This window comes from Canis lupus, chromosome 6 (genome assembly GCF_003254725.2).
Source record: "Canis lupus dingo isolate Sandy chromosome 6, ASM325472v2, whole genome shotgun sequence".
Classification (NCBI taxonomy): Eukaryota; Metazoa; Chordata; class Mammalia; order Carnivora; family Canidae; genus Canis; species Canis lupus.
The window spans coordinates 13,072,136-13,085,850 of record NC_064248.1 but is presented as its reverse complement, the minus strand read 5'-3'; the positions used below and the strand labels follow the sequence as shown (position 1 = coordinate 13,085,850).

The 13,715-nt window shown below is 48.8% G+C and overlaps 1 protein-coding gene across 15 annotated transcripts in view; it reads left to right on the top strand.

The window, feature by feature from the left end:
• The window catches only part of SDK1 (sidekick cell adhesion molecule 1), a 911,663-nt gene that overhangs the window by 807,098 nt on the left and 90,850 nt on the right, over positions 1 to 13,715 (top strand). For all 15 annotated transcript variants that reach the window (XM_049111183.1, XM_035717437.2, XM_049111182.1 and 12 more), the window contains one exon: positions 1,348 to 1,446. In XM_049111183.1, the coding sequence (XP_048967140.1) occupies positions 1,348 to 1,446 (99 nt within the window). The remainder of the gene's footprint in view (positions 1 to 1,347; positions 1,447 to 13,715) is intronic.

The window sequence follows — 13,715 nt, the reverse complement described above, 5'->3', positions numbered from 1 at the left end:
AGAATAACAAGTACATCTTGATGGCTCTGTTTTTATGGAAGTCTAAATCATCCGCAAATATGTTTTTCCACTTTGCAGATGTCAAACACTTAAAGGTTATCTCTTTTACATTTTTATTGTTACACTGACTGTAGCAAATATCTTGGAAGGGAGGTGTATTCTGGGGGAAATAACTGCTCTCCCTGCCCCCCCCCAAACCCACCTTAGGGATCAGAAGCTTCTCGCAGAAGTGGAAAAACTATCGATTTCCTTACACGTGTCCACTGAAATCATTAAATCAGCCTCCACGGGGCTCTGGCTGCTGAGCGGGAACAGTTCTCCAGGGAACGTTCTCCAGGAACCATTCTCCGTGTTCTACTGGGAGACAGCCCTAGTGCCGGGCTTCATTCGAGGAGAGGAAAGAGCTCTGCACACTTCCTGTTAGTCCTTTCCTTGATGCAGGGCCTCGGAGTGGGGGTGGGGGGCTGAGGTCTGAAGGGGCAGTGACCTCAAGGTTGTTTGCAAAACTATGCAAAGCCATGGCAGCCCAGGTTACACAAACTGAAAGTATAAGGGGCCTTAAACCTTGGTCATTCACAAGTGTTTCGTCCTAAAGTAGAGACTAGAAGTCACAGATTTTCCTTCTTCTCCCATGGTGCAATTATAAGCATCTTTTCCGCTCCCTCTTTTCAGGGTAATCCAGATGATCAGCCTCGGGACAGCACAGGGAAAGGATGCCACTTGAGGCTGATGTCAACATTCGCATATTTGTGCAAATCCGTCCTGGCAAGCAAGCCTCTTACCAAAAGCAAGGGTCACAGATTTATTTAAACACAAGGCTTAAATTTTGAAATACTATTCTCAACTTAATAGCCAGAGGCAGAATTCAACAGCCTCTACATGACTGTGACACACATCATTTCATCTCTGTATTCCACGTTCCCTACTCATTGCCTCTTATCTGGGAACCAGTCAGTTAAGTTCCAACAAGAAGTTCTGATTTATCTAACACCTGTTAGCAGGTGTCAAGCCCCAAAAAGAATTCAGCCCAGATTGGCAAGATCTTGGCCTTGGGCTTCACACACCTTGCACTCACAGGATTCCCAGCAGTTTGTGAGCACTCCTTCTGGAACTTGGACAGCAGATGAGATGGATTCAAAATGAGGTATTTTCTCAAAATCACTAAGGGGGCCACACAGCCAGCTAGATTCCAGAAGTCATTTGCAGCCTTGGAGTACCTCAACCGTGAACAGAGTCACCCATAGTAGTGAATGCTGAGCCAGCCCACAGAGTCCTATGTAACCTTGTCGTGTCCCCAAGTGATACAGTGGTGGCACCTGGATCACGGGTTTGCTCTACTTTCTCTAGCCCCAGGCCCACCAGTGAGGCTTGTGTTCCCAGAAGTGAGACTCACGTCCGTGCGGATCGTGTGGCAGCCGCCGGAGGAGCCCAATGGCATCATTCTGGGTAAGGAAGCGGTCGTGATTAAAGAGATCATAGCTCAGAGGGAAATAGCAATTAGATTGATTTCATCTGTTTTTATGACATGTCGAAGAGGTTAGGGAAAAAAAAAAACCCTGCCTGCCACAGCCCAGCATTTTCTATGCTAAGAAGTGAGGACCCTCTACTATTTTGTGAGCTTTGTGCTGAAGTTTCTTTGCAGACTGAAATTTACATTTCGTTACCCCAGAATTTCTTCCATTTGTTCATGGTTCACAACAAAACCATCTGTAATTGGTCCTTCCTTCAGCTCCGAAATAACCAGGCTGTTTCTATGTGTATCCAGGAAACAGCAGGCTCATTTTTCACGGGAGCCAGAGACCTGGACTTTGCTCCCCAGAACCAGGAAGCATCCTCTGCTGCAGAGCCTTCACCTAATCTTTTTAAGAAGTTTCCAGGGTGCATTGTGTGCCCTGGGTCCCCGGGAAATTGTTTACTTTTAACATTTCACTTGGGGGGCCCCTCTGATAGCATTGATGAAAAGCCTTCATGTTTCGTAGTTCCCCAAAGGTAGCAAGTTTTATTTTAAAAAACATCATCAGTTCCCTTTTATATTTAGCCTTTCACCATAACAAATTCAGGGCCGCCCATATGCCTAATACCATGTACATGGCGGGCAGTAAGGAGTGAATAAGATGGGCCTGTCCTCAGGATGCAAGTCACTCAGGTGCCATCCGGGAAAGGCACAGGTGCAACATGATAGGTGACATGATGAAGGCTTGTGACATGTCCCACAAGCAGGTCCCCAATTTGGACCAAAGGCAGGAGCTGGATTTTGCAGGGAGGTGGCCTCCCACGTCCTGGAGGAAGGAAAGGGAAGAGGGACATCCACTCAGCCAGATGGAATGCCTTGTGCCTGTCTGAGTATAGGCAGATCCAAGCCTGGAGATGTGGGCCTGGCCAGGCTGGGGACTACTGGGGATGGCCAGCTACACCACACAGGCAGTGCCCAGAGGCCCAGATGTGTGAATCAGGCATCAAAAGGCCAGGGCACCAGGCACGGTATACTCTCCAGACCCAGGCCAGCACTCCCATAGGATATATCCCTAATCCAAACCTGCAGCAGACCCCCAAATGTGTTAGCTTGTGTGCTGGGTGGTTTACAGTAAGGTCATAAACCTGAGCTTATAGGTAGACAGTAAAAATTCACCACTTACACCTGTGCTTCTGACGTTAGGCTCCTAAGATTCGGTTTGAAAAGGGTTTCATTTCATTAAAAAAAAAAAAAAATATATATATATATTAAGATTTCCTTTATGTATTCATGAGAGACACATACACGGAGAGAGAGTGAGAGAGAGAGAGAGAGAGGCAGAGAACACAGGCAGAAGGAGAAGCGGGCTCCATGCAGGGAGCCCGACATGGGTCTCGATCCCAGGACTCCAGGATCCTGCCCTGGGCCGAAGGTGGTGCTAAACTGCTAAGCCACCCGGGCTGCCCCCAAGATATATTTTTTTTAAAAGATCTGTGCTGAGGCCAGTAGGGAGTCACCCAAGGACTTTGAGCAGCATTGTGACATACTCAGTTTTGCCTTTTAGATAATAACTAAACAGGCAAACATTTTTTGAGTTCTTGTTTCATGAAGATGGGAAGACAGGGCCAGCGGTGTCCCTAAGTTGTCTACTCGCAAAGACTGTGGCCCTCCTTCATCTGACTTTTCCTGTGTGATTTCTGGAGTTGCTAGGTGGGGTATTTTGCATGAGTATGGTATTTCTGAATTGGGTGAGCTTCAGAACTGCAGGTTCTTGCTACTTTAAAATCACAATGAGCCACCGAAGAAGCCGCTGCGGAAGTGTGATCCTGTCTGGTTGAGACGGGATCACAGACACCTGTTGGACCCTGCACCTTGTGCTCCAGGCCTGGGGTGGGAGATGGTCTGCGTAGCACGTGGCTAGGCCAGAGGTTTCCTGGGCACCATACGCCAGCTGCTGCCTCTTCTGGACAGAGCAGGGCTAAACATCTGATGATCCAGGAAGCATCACCAGCTTGCTGTGAGACAGGAAACATTTCTGGAGCACAAAATGTGAATTCCAACCTGTCCCAGTACCTGGAATCTCCAAAGAAGTAGGGTCTCCCTGGCCTGCTGAGGAGGGAGCGCCCATCCCCACCCCAGGCCTGGTAGCTCCTGCTCCCACTGCTCCCTTCTCAGCCTCTGTCCTCTGCCCTCTGCCCCAGTACTGTGGCTGGTGCTCATTCTGTGCCCACCTCTGTGCTCACTGTAGCCATCTTGGGCTGATAGGAATCATTCTAACAGGAGGTCCCCACAGGAGATGGTTGGGAGGCAAGTGAGCATTTCACATGTGTTTCTCTCTTACCATAGACAGATGTGTGCTGATTTTGTAGCCATGGCTTTGAACTACTCATCCCGGGTCCTCCTTGCAAACATGGGGAGGTTCTGGCCTCAGCCAGTGCCAGCCCACTGTGCTTGCCTAGTCCTTTGTCCCTTCTGTGCCTTTAAAGTCACATTCAATGGCATCTCTACCCACAAGCTCCCTCCACACCCATCCCTGCCTGGTGGTGCCAGCATCATCCCATGAGTCTCACTGTCCAAAGGTAAAGTCTCATCACTTACTTTTAAGGGCATCTCTAATGTTTGTGCCTCTAATTGCAAAAAACACCACAAACAGAGAATTCAGACCACAGTGGAATAGAATTTTGCATCATTTACACCTAGAGCCATAGAAAGTCTGGTAATACCCAGGAGAGACGGGCTAGTGGGCAAACACACACACTCATATGCTCCCATTAGGAGTTTGAACCAGCACAACCATCCCGCAGAAGGATCTGGTGATGGCTGGGCAAGGTGAGCAGGCCTGCACTCTGCATGCCAGAGGCCCTTCCCGTCAGGTCTCAAACCTGGAGTTCTCTCACCTGTACCCAAGGAGAAGCGCACCAGGATGGTCCTGGCAGCACCACTTTGAATAACAGGGCAAACAAGGAGCCGGATACCTGCATGTCCATCAATCAGGCTACAAAAAGGTGTATCGTGGGCTCTTCACACAGCAGAAAACACAATAGCAGATAAAGTCAAGAACAAGATCTATATATATCAACATGAGTAAGCCTCACAAACATCCAATTGGGGGGAAAACAAGTTCCAGAGGAATATACACAGTGTGAGACTGCTCCCGTACATTTAACAACTCTATAAGCATTATTATCTGTCATTTCTGGGTCCGCGCATATAGTGAAAGTGTGAACTCGTGGACAGGAACTCAACCCGAATTGAGAAGGGAGGTTACCTCTGAGGAGGAGGATCCAGTGGGGCTACAGGACGGCTTCAACTTTGTCTCATCTTCTCTTGTATATGAAAAAAAATCCAATTTGGCAAAATCTCAAGATTTCTTCACTTGGTGCAATGAATATTTGGTATTTGATCTATATTATTCCCAGTATTTTCTGTATGTTTGAAAGATTTGTGATAAAAAAGGACTATCATAAAATAAAAATAACACATCCACTGTAAACTTCTAAAAAATAGAAAATTCAAACAAGTAACAGGATGACCCACAATTCCATCACCCCAAAATAACATTAATATGTTTTTTCTTCTAATCATTTTCCTAACGTTTTAATTATAAAATATATCCTACTTACAAAGGACTCTCTTCATTCTAGCACATGTATGATGTAGAGGCAGTGAACTGCACGTGTCCCTGTTCCCCAATCTATGACAGAGAGCGCCAGTCCCCCCAAGAGGGTTTGGGTTTATCTCTCCTTTAGTTTTCTGTATGATTTTCCTAGAGTTAAATTTAACCCTTAAAAAATCTAATATTAGTGCTGCACGTTTTTAGATTTCATATAAACTCCTTTCATGTGTTTTTCTGTGACTTTGCTCTTCTCTTCCCACATCATGAATCTTTGCTAAATAGACACCCTGGCTGTCCGTGTCCGCACACACCCAACCGGGATGTGTGCGGCACCTCTGGCATGTCTGCAGCACACGTGTCCTGGTGCTTGCCTCGTGGAGCACATGTGGAAGGGTTCCCTGGGCCACACCCGTGAATGGCCTCATTGGGCCATGGAGTTGGCATGCTTTCAACTTTGCACAATGACACCAGACCATTTTCCTGAGCAGTGATACCAATTTGTACTCCCACCAGCATGTGTGAGGATCCCCATGGCTCTGCACAGCTTTGCCAACACTCCATAGGCTCAGAATCTAAACTTCTTTGCCATTCTGGTGTCTCGTTGTGGTTTTATGTTGGATTTCCCCAGCGGCTTCCCCAGCCAGTCTGTCAGCTGCTCCCATCCCTGGGCTGCCCTGGGCTTCATCTCAACCTCTCTGTATTGTTATTCCTGTTTCCTTGTCAATCTCTACAATTTCTCTGCCTCTCTTCCCAGTTCAATTGTGCATTTAGGTTTTCTTTTCTTGATACTTCTTAGTTTTGAATGACTTAATAGAAAGATGTTTTGGGACATCTGATTTACTGCATTGCCAAAAGCAGACACTCTCTGTATACTTCAGTTACTATTTGGACTTCCACGGTACAGACACATTCATCCTGATAACATAGCATTTAAATGCAAATACATTAAAATTGAAATTAAAAAAATACAGATCATCTCCCAAATTGTGGAATCAGAAATAACGATGTGACTGATGTGCTTAGAGGTGAATCTTCACAGCATTTCTCATGATCTCCTTAGGATGCAGGCCCAGAAGCAGAATAACTGGGAGAAGGTGCTAGAACATTTCCAAGGTTCTTCATCTACATTTCACACTCTCCCTCCAGATACGCTGTATCAGTCAGCACTCCTGATGGGGGTGTCCACATAGCTTCACCATGTTGACATTAATGCTTTGTTTTCTTTATCTTGGCCAGTTTGAGATTAAAAGCAGAATATTTGGGGGGGGACATTTTAAAGTTTACTAGCCATAAGGGGCTTTTATTGTTTTTTACTTTTGGGAATTTCCAGTTGATGTTCTGTACTCGTTTGCTGGGCTGACATAGAGAACCACAGAGCATAAGGCTTAAACAACAAGAATCTATTTCTGTCAACCCTGGAGGCTGGAAGTGCAAGATCCAGGTGTGGGCAGAGCCGGTGTCTCCTTGTCCTCCCTGTAGCCTCCCTCAGGTAGCTGCCCCTCTATGCGTGTCTGTGTCCTGACCCCTTCTTACAAGGGCACCAGTTCCACTGGACCAGGACCCTAGTGACCTCATCTCACCTCAATACTCCCTGTAAATCCAGTCACACCCAGAGATGCTCAGAGCTAGAACTGTAACATGGGAACTTGGGGGGATACAGTTTAGCCCGTAAAACATCCTTTGGCCATGTTTCTCTCAGAGACTTACCCCTTCCTTCGTGGCTCTCAGATCCATTGTACATTGGTGCCATCCAAGTACCAAGGGGCTAAGAGACCTGACCCCAAAGTCCAAGTCTGAGTTGGAGGTCTGGCTCCACTGTTTTAGTGCCATGACATGGAGTCGGGACAACTTAGCCCAGTAAACACCAACTAACAGGATCATAAACAACATTCACAGTCACAGGTGTTGCAGAAGTTCCCCCTGTTCATTTTGGCCACAGAAACTTTCATGTAGACTGCAAACATGTGTCTTCTGGTCATCTGCCATTTCCACGGTGGGTGAAACAGGTGCTGTCACCTGCACACAGACCCTATAGGCCGGGCTCAGTGTACATCCGGCCTCTCAGGGCCACTGTAGCTCCCTCAGCTCCTCACTCTGAGTGGCGGCCCCTCTTCCCACCCCAGACTCGCAGCAGGACTGAGGCATGCGGGAGGGTCGACAGGGCTTGGCCTCTTCAGGTTGCAGAGGGTGAGACACAGTGAGAGGAAAGGCCCAACCTCACCATCTCTTGGGAGTTGATGCAACCAGCTGTTTTCAGGAAGCTTCTCTGACAGCCCCACGTGACATGATTCTCTATCCCCTGCATCCCCAGCCAGCATGCTCTACATGATAAGCTCATGAACCCTGAGGTGCTGGCTCTACTCTCCCCTATGTTGTACCATGCTCCGGACAGGCTGAGGGCAGTGTGGACAAAATTGCAGATGCAGTGTCCCAGCCTGGTGAATTTGGGCACATTACTAAGCCTCCCTGTGCCTCAGTTTCGCTATCTCTGAAATGGGAACAACACTCATACTCCCTTGTAGGGTTGAATGAGTTGTACGTCAGGACTTTACGAAAACACCCTCCATGTGGTAAGCGCTCAACAGATGTTCGCTCAAGTGCATGGCTATTTAGTATTTCACCATGTCTTCTGGGCCAGTGAATTTCTCCTTGTCACCCAAAGCTTTGCCTGGTGCCAGCATCTAGCTGGCCCTCAGCAGAGGTTTGCACAGACAAGACAAGGAGAAGAACCAGGAAAGGCAGGTTGGAGTCAGGTTATGAGATGCTCCTAAGGGACATTCAGAAGTTGGGAGTTTACCTGTAATCTCTGGTGGTGGGGTGGGGGGGATCACTAAGAATCATAACCATTCAGGTAAGGAGAGGGTAGCATTTAAATACCTAGAGCATTCCAACCATGGCGAAGCAGACAAAAAAGTAAAATAGTGCTATGTCTGCCCGTAATGCAGAAAAACACCACATCTGAGCATCTTCTGTTGTAATGGTAACAAATGTTGTCTGGGTAACCTGTCACCTGGATATTATTATAGCTGGCACACCAAATTGCAGATGCTGTAGGAAGGATGAGAAAACAGTTTCTAAAGATTCAGATCGGCGTTCGTGGGCGAGAAAGGGAAACGAGACTTGCTTCACACCCAGAGACCTTAAATCAACGCTCCCACTCGGGCAGCGCGGCCTTCCGAGTATATAAACACCTCTGCAGCCCATGCTTTTGTAATCTATATCAAAACATGTTCTTGCATTTCCAAAAAAAGATTAACAGCATGAAACACCACCAGGCGCCTACGGGGAAAAACACTTGCTTATTTGCGTAAATATTTTACTGTGGAGAGCTTTTAGCATTTAGAGCCTGCCTTTGGGGGATGCGGCGGGAGCCACCTGAGCACAGCCACCCTCCCTCACTCCCTGACTACTCCACACTCCCTTAAATGCTATGAAGCTAACGTGATGCATGTGCTCTTTAAACGCACATGGGTCTGCCCTGCCACACACATAGCCTCCTCCCACCTCCACCTGCCTACTGATGGCCTAACATTTACCTTTAGCTTATTACAGAAGGGTGTGCAAGGACTCTGCTGAGAATTAGGAGCACAAGTGAATATAATCCATGTTTGCAAATACATAATTTTGATCCACTGTTGCATTTGTCCGCCCCCAGCCCTCAAGCAGATAAGCTGTAAAGCCAACAAGCCACACAGTGCCTGGGCTGGGTGCTCCCAGGCCATTCTGCTGCTGGGCTCTCTGAACAAGTAGTGGGTGCTGGCAGGGCTGTCACCACTCACACCCACCGACGGGCTGCCGAGGGAGTCAGCAGCACCATGTCCCACTGGAGGCCTTGGCTTCGCGCCCCTGAGCATCAGGCCCTAGTGACATGCCACTGAACAGGCGACTCTCAGACTGGTGCCTTTCGCTTGCCCCAGGAAGCACACAACCTGGGAGAGGCCAGCAACCACCCAACGCATTATATGCAGCTCCCCCAAAGGGCTCTGGGTGTCTGTCTACAGTCACCCCATCTGACTGAGGCAGCTGAGACCCCCCCCCAAGGAGGCTCCCAGAAACAGCAGCATCTTAGAACCTCTTTCTGCATCTGCTGCAGCTGAAGGTTCTAGAACTTGTCTTGGGCTTGAAACACATGCCCTTTCCCGATTCTGATTTTCTAGATGCACATTGTCTTTTCCATCTTCTGGGCATGTTCAGAGACAACATAAGCTTCTCTCACACCATAGTTTCAATCTTAGCCTTGGATCACTGTGGCTTGTACTTGGTCTTGACCCTCTGAATGTCTGTATTATCATAATTCACCCATAACCTTACAAATCAGACTTCACTCGGGCCATGTTTTCCTCCTGCAATTGATTCCGCTTGTACATTCTTTCCTAACACCCAGCACAGCCTTCTGCCCTTGCATTGCTGACATCCAGCATGCTAATGCTTCTGATCTTGCTCTAACTGTAATTATATAACTAGCCTTTTCCATCGAAACCCTGTTCTTCCTCAACATTCTCTCGTTATTCTCCACAATTGCAAGAATGGGTTCTCAGCTGCTCCCTTTTGCCACTTATGTACAGGAAGAGGCTCTCTTCTACCGTGCATTGAGTCTAGGACGTGGTAAGGATGTGTCAGGTGCCAGTCTTCACATTCTCCAGGCCACAGAATGGGAACTGGAGACTATCACCCTGATTTTAAGGCAAATAAGAGGAAGGTACAAATATAACCCACAGGCTGGGGGTTTTCTCCCAGTGGCTTGTATGGGAGCTGGAGCAGAGGCAGAGATGATGAGCCAGGTTTCCTGCAGTTGCACACAGATGACACTGTGCCTTGCTGTCCCATGCGTTGCTTTGGAGTGGCTGTAGGAAGTGGGCCTTGTTGTCTTCATGCTTCGGTGGTGGAGGAGCCCAAGGAAGTCCTGCTGCAAACACGCCCCTTCCCGCCCAGTGCTAAGGGGCAGGTCCATGTGGTGGAATATTACACAGGCATTGGAACCCACGTTTCTGAAGAAAAAGAATAATGCTTTAGAGATGTGGTGAGAAGACACGAATGAAAGGCCTGCATTTGGAGTAAAATCAGTTCTGTTTCAAGTTCATATGCGTAGAAAAATGATGATCACAAACCGTCGCTAAGATTCTGACTTAACAGGGACCTCTGGGCAGTGAGGTCCAGAGTCACCTTGTGGCGGATACTCTGTGCGTGGTCAGCCCTTGGGGCCCCGGCACCCCCTACCCATGGCCAATCCCGCAGTGTCTGAGGGGCCAGCAGTGCGCTGTGCCCTAGGGTGCCCTCTGCCCTGGGGCCAGGCCTCTGGAGGAGTGACTGCCCCCATGACTGCTGGGGGCTCGAGGGATGACAGAGGGGGCCTGGCAGAACAACTGCTTCATTGCACCTTCTGTGAGCTTCCTCTGTTTCCTGGGCTCACTTCCTGAGAAAACTCTTGGCTCTGGGCTGTCTTGGAGCTGACTGGGTCCCTCAGGCAGCAACATTCACAGAACAGAAAGTATCTAGTGTGGGCAGAGCTCCCAGGGGCATCTGCCCCTGCTCAGTCGGCTCCATATTCATCTCCGGGCCGGCTTGGCCAACGATGACCCATGGCAGCCTATGGAATGGGACATTCAGAGGGTCCTGGGCCTCGTGTCACTGGCCATCCTGGCACATACTCTACCCTCCTTGGTGCTTTGGCTTCAGATGGCAGAGGGCTCTGGCATCGCACCAGGTTGGGGCTGTCCCTCACAGGTTGTCGTGCTCGCCCCAGACCTAGCAGCGGCTCTGACTCCAGGCTCTGCTGCAGGGAACTTGCACCCACTGCCCTGACCTTACTCCCAATGCAGGCACTGCAAGGCTCTTGCAGACAGCCCTAGATTTGCTGTCTGCTTTCCGAAACAACTCCTCGACCCCCTGGCTGTGCCTCTCGCTGTTGCTAAATGCCTTGCAGTCTCTCCCAGTCCCTCACAATCACCTCGCAAATATCCTAGAGTGATCAGTGTATTTCCCAACTGTCTTTCTTTTCTTTGAATCATCAGGATTCTACCATTTAAGAGCAGGAGGGAGCTGCAGGAAGCAGCAGGCCTCCTGGGCAGAATGGGGCTCTCACCCTGGAGACCCGGCCCTGTCCTCTGCTCACTGGCTTCCCGCCTGGCCCTCAGGAGTAAAGTGGGCCACTAATATGGGACCTATATCTTGTGCCTGAAATGCAGAGGTGCTAGTGAGTGGGGGCTAGTTGTTTTCTTTATTCGTGGTGTAGGGGTGAGAGCTTCTCCCTCTTCCCTTCTGGGTTCTACAGCTGGTCTGAGACTTAAGACAGGTGAACAGGAGAAAAACAAATTTAATTTTGTATGTACAGGAGCCCCAAAGATAAGAAGCTTGAAAGTGACCAAAACAGGCTGTTTTTAATGCCTCTGAGTCAAAGAAACAGTAAATTTGAGAAGAATTGATAAGACAAGGGGTTTGGGCTCAGGGTGGTAAATAGGGAGCTACCAAGGTTTATGGAGCCACCCAGCCCTAAACTGCCCGAGGCTGCTGGTAACGCTGCCTCTCTTCCTCCCAAATCAGCGAAGGCACCTTTTCCCCGGGGTGGGGGTGGAGGCAGAGGAGGCTCTGAGTGTCCTTCTGGCACTGGCCATTTCTTAAGTAAGTTTAATCCAAAATAATCAGTATGTAAAAATGGCATATCTGGGGACAGCCTAAGCTACTCTACTTTGGTGGCTAGAAATGAGAAGCTGAGATCACATTGGGGTTGGAAGTGAAGCCTGGCTTAGGACCTCCCAGTACTCTAGGTGTTGAGTTCGGAGTCAGAGCCTGCCGGCTACAGGTGCAAGCAGTCTTGGGCTCCAGGAGACCTGGGAAGTCTCCCCAAGACGAGCACATGCATGGCTAGGTTCCTGCCCACTACAGATGCTGAGAAAGTGTGTGCGAGCAGGTGGTTTCTGCTTCTCCTTGTTCTCTTAGATGTATAGGCACATGTTCCTGCCCCATGAAGACAAAACCTGTTCAGCTCTCCCAACCCAGAAATCCAGCATGTACACAGACAAAGCCCAAGCCCCTGAGGTCAGGTGTATGAACATTAGCCTGCTTGTAGTACAAAGTTGATTTCTGTTTCTTTGAGGGGTGTTGGTATCTCTTCATCACCAGGAACGATACTCAGGTGGCTGAACTCACTGGCACCGGGTCACACCTCATTCTTGAGGTTTTAAAAATATTATGTTTGCTCGTGTTCTTATATGTGACATCTGTGTCTGCCAGTGTGGCCTCTGCCCTTGATTGCAAAGTTCAGTTTGTCTTTGCAGAGTAGCTCCTTATTTCCTTTCTCTAGTGTAGGAATATGCATGTGTTAATGACATTGGTTAGTTGCTTTTGTTCTGGGCACAGACTGACCCTCCTCCAAGCACTCAGCTGGAAGAAGGGGTCGCCACCAAGAGCCCTGGCAGACCACAGTCCTATATGAGGCTTGCTTCAGCCTCTGTGTATGAAGGGCAACCCCACTGGGGCAGCACTGCCTTGGGACAGCGGCTGGCTTCCACCCAAGCTCTGATCCATCCTGTGCACCGCTTTAAATTTGCTGAAGGGGCATCGCTATTCATCCATGGTCCCACTGCAAATCCTGATAACATAAAAATAATAACACAACTCGTAACAGCCTGAGGGGGACATACTGAGGTCAGAGATGCTTTAAGAAGATTGATTTACATAACTTTCATAGCAGCAGGTGAGTGTCAGAGATGAGTTCAGAGTTAATAGCTCAGATAACAGAGTTAGGAATGTATTCAAGAGTTAAAAGTACAGACCAGAAGAGAAATAAAAGCAATACTATAACCAATCAACAGTGTGTGACTGACGAGCCAGAGGAGAAAACACACTGACCTCACCTCCATGCCCAGGGAGGAGTCCATGGGGCTGTAGGAAGAATGAGGGATTGAGTACCTTGCCAACATCATGACCATCAGGGACAGTATGTCATGACGCTCAGGCACGAATATTAGAAGAACCACAAGCAGATGATAAGACTTGAGAAGGACCAGACATCTGACAGAGCAAACGCTGTCCCAGAGACACTGCTGGAGAGCCCAGCACAGGGCAGGATGCACGCTATGCCACCGTGTGCTCAGACAAGGATGGAGCCTCTTCATGGATGCCTTAGCACCTCTGCACGGTCTGATTCTCACCAGAAAGATGCACATTAAGCCAGCAGAGGGGATCTGGCAATCTTGGGCCTGGGAGGGAAGAGATCTCTTTAAACTACTTCCTTACACTCTTGTGTTATTTGTGAGCCATGAGAGTATAATACAATTCAAAGAGTAATGACAAAACATCGCAATATAACATTTTAATGCCTTCATTAAAAAAAAGGCAGCTTAAAGCTAGGAGTTCTCCAAGATGAATGTTAATTCCAGGACAAGAGACCCCGTTCCAGCCAGAAGGCAGCCAGCCAGAGACGGGGGCCCTAGAAGCACGGTCCCAGCCTCAGGACACTGCAGAGTGTGCAGCACACAGCAAACGAGACAGGCTTGGTGGGGCTGGGGTGTCCCTCCCACGTCTAGGTACCTGTCCCCAGCTCCTAAGGGGCTGTCTGGGTCAAGCTCCATGTCTCTCTGGGTCTCGTCCCTAGGCTGCTGCTGCCTGGTGTTCACCCCCCTGTCCCAGAGCAGTCAGACAGGCTGG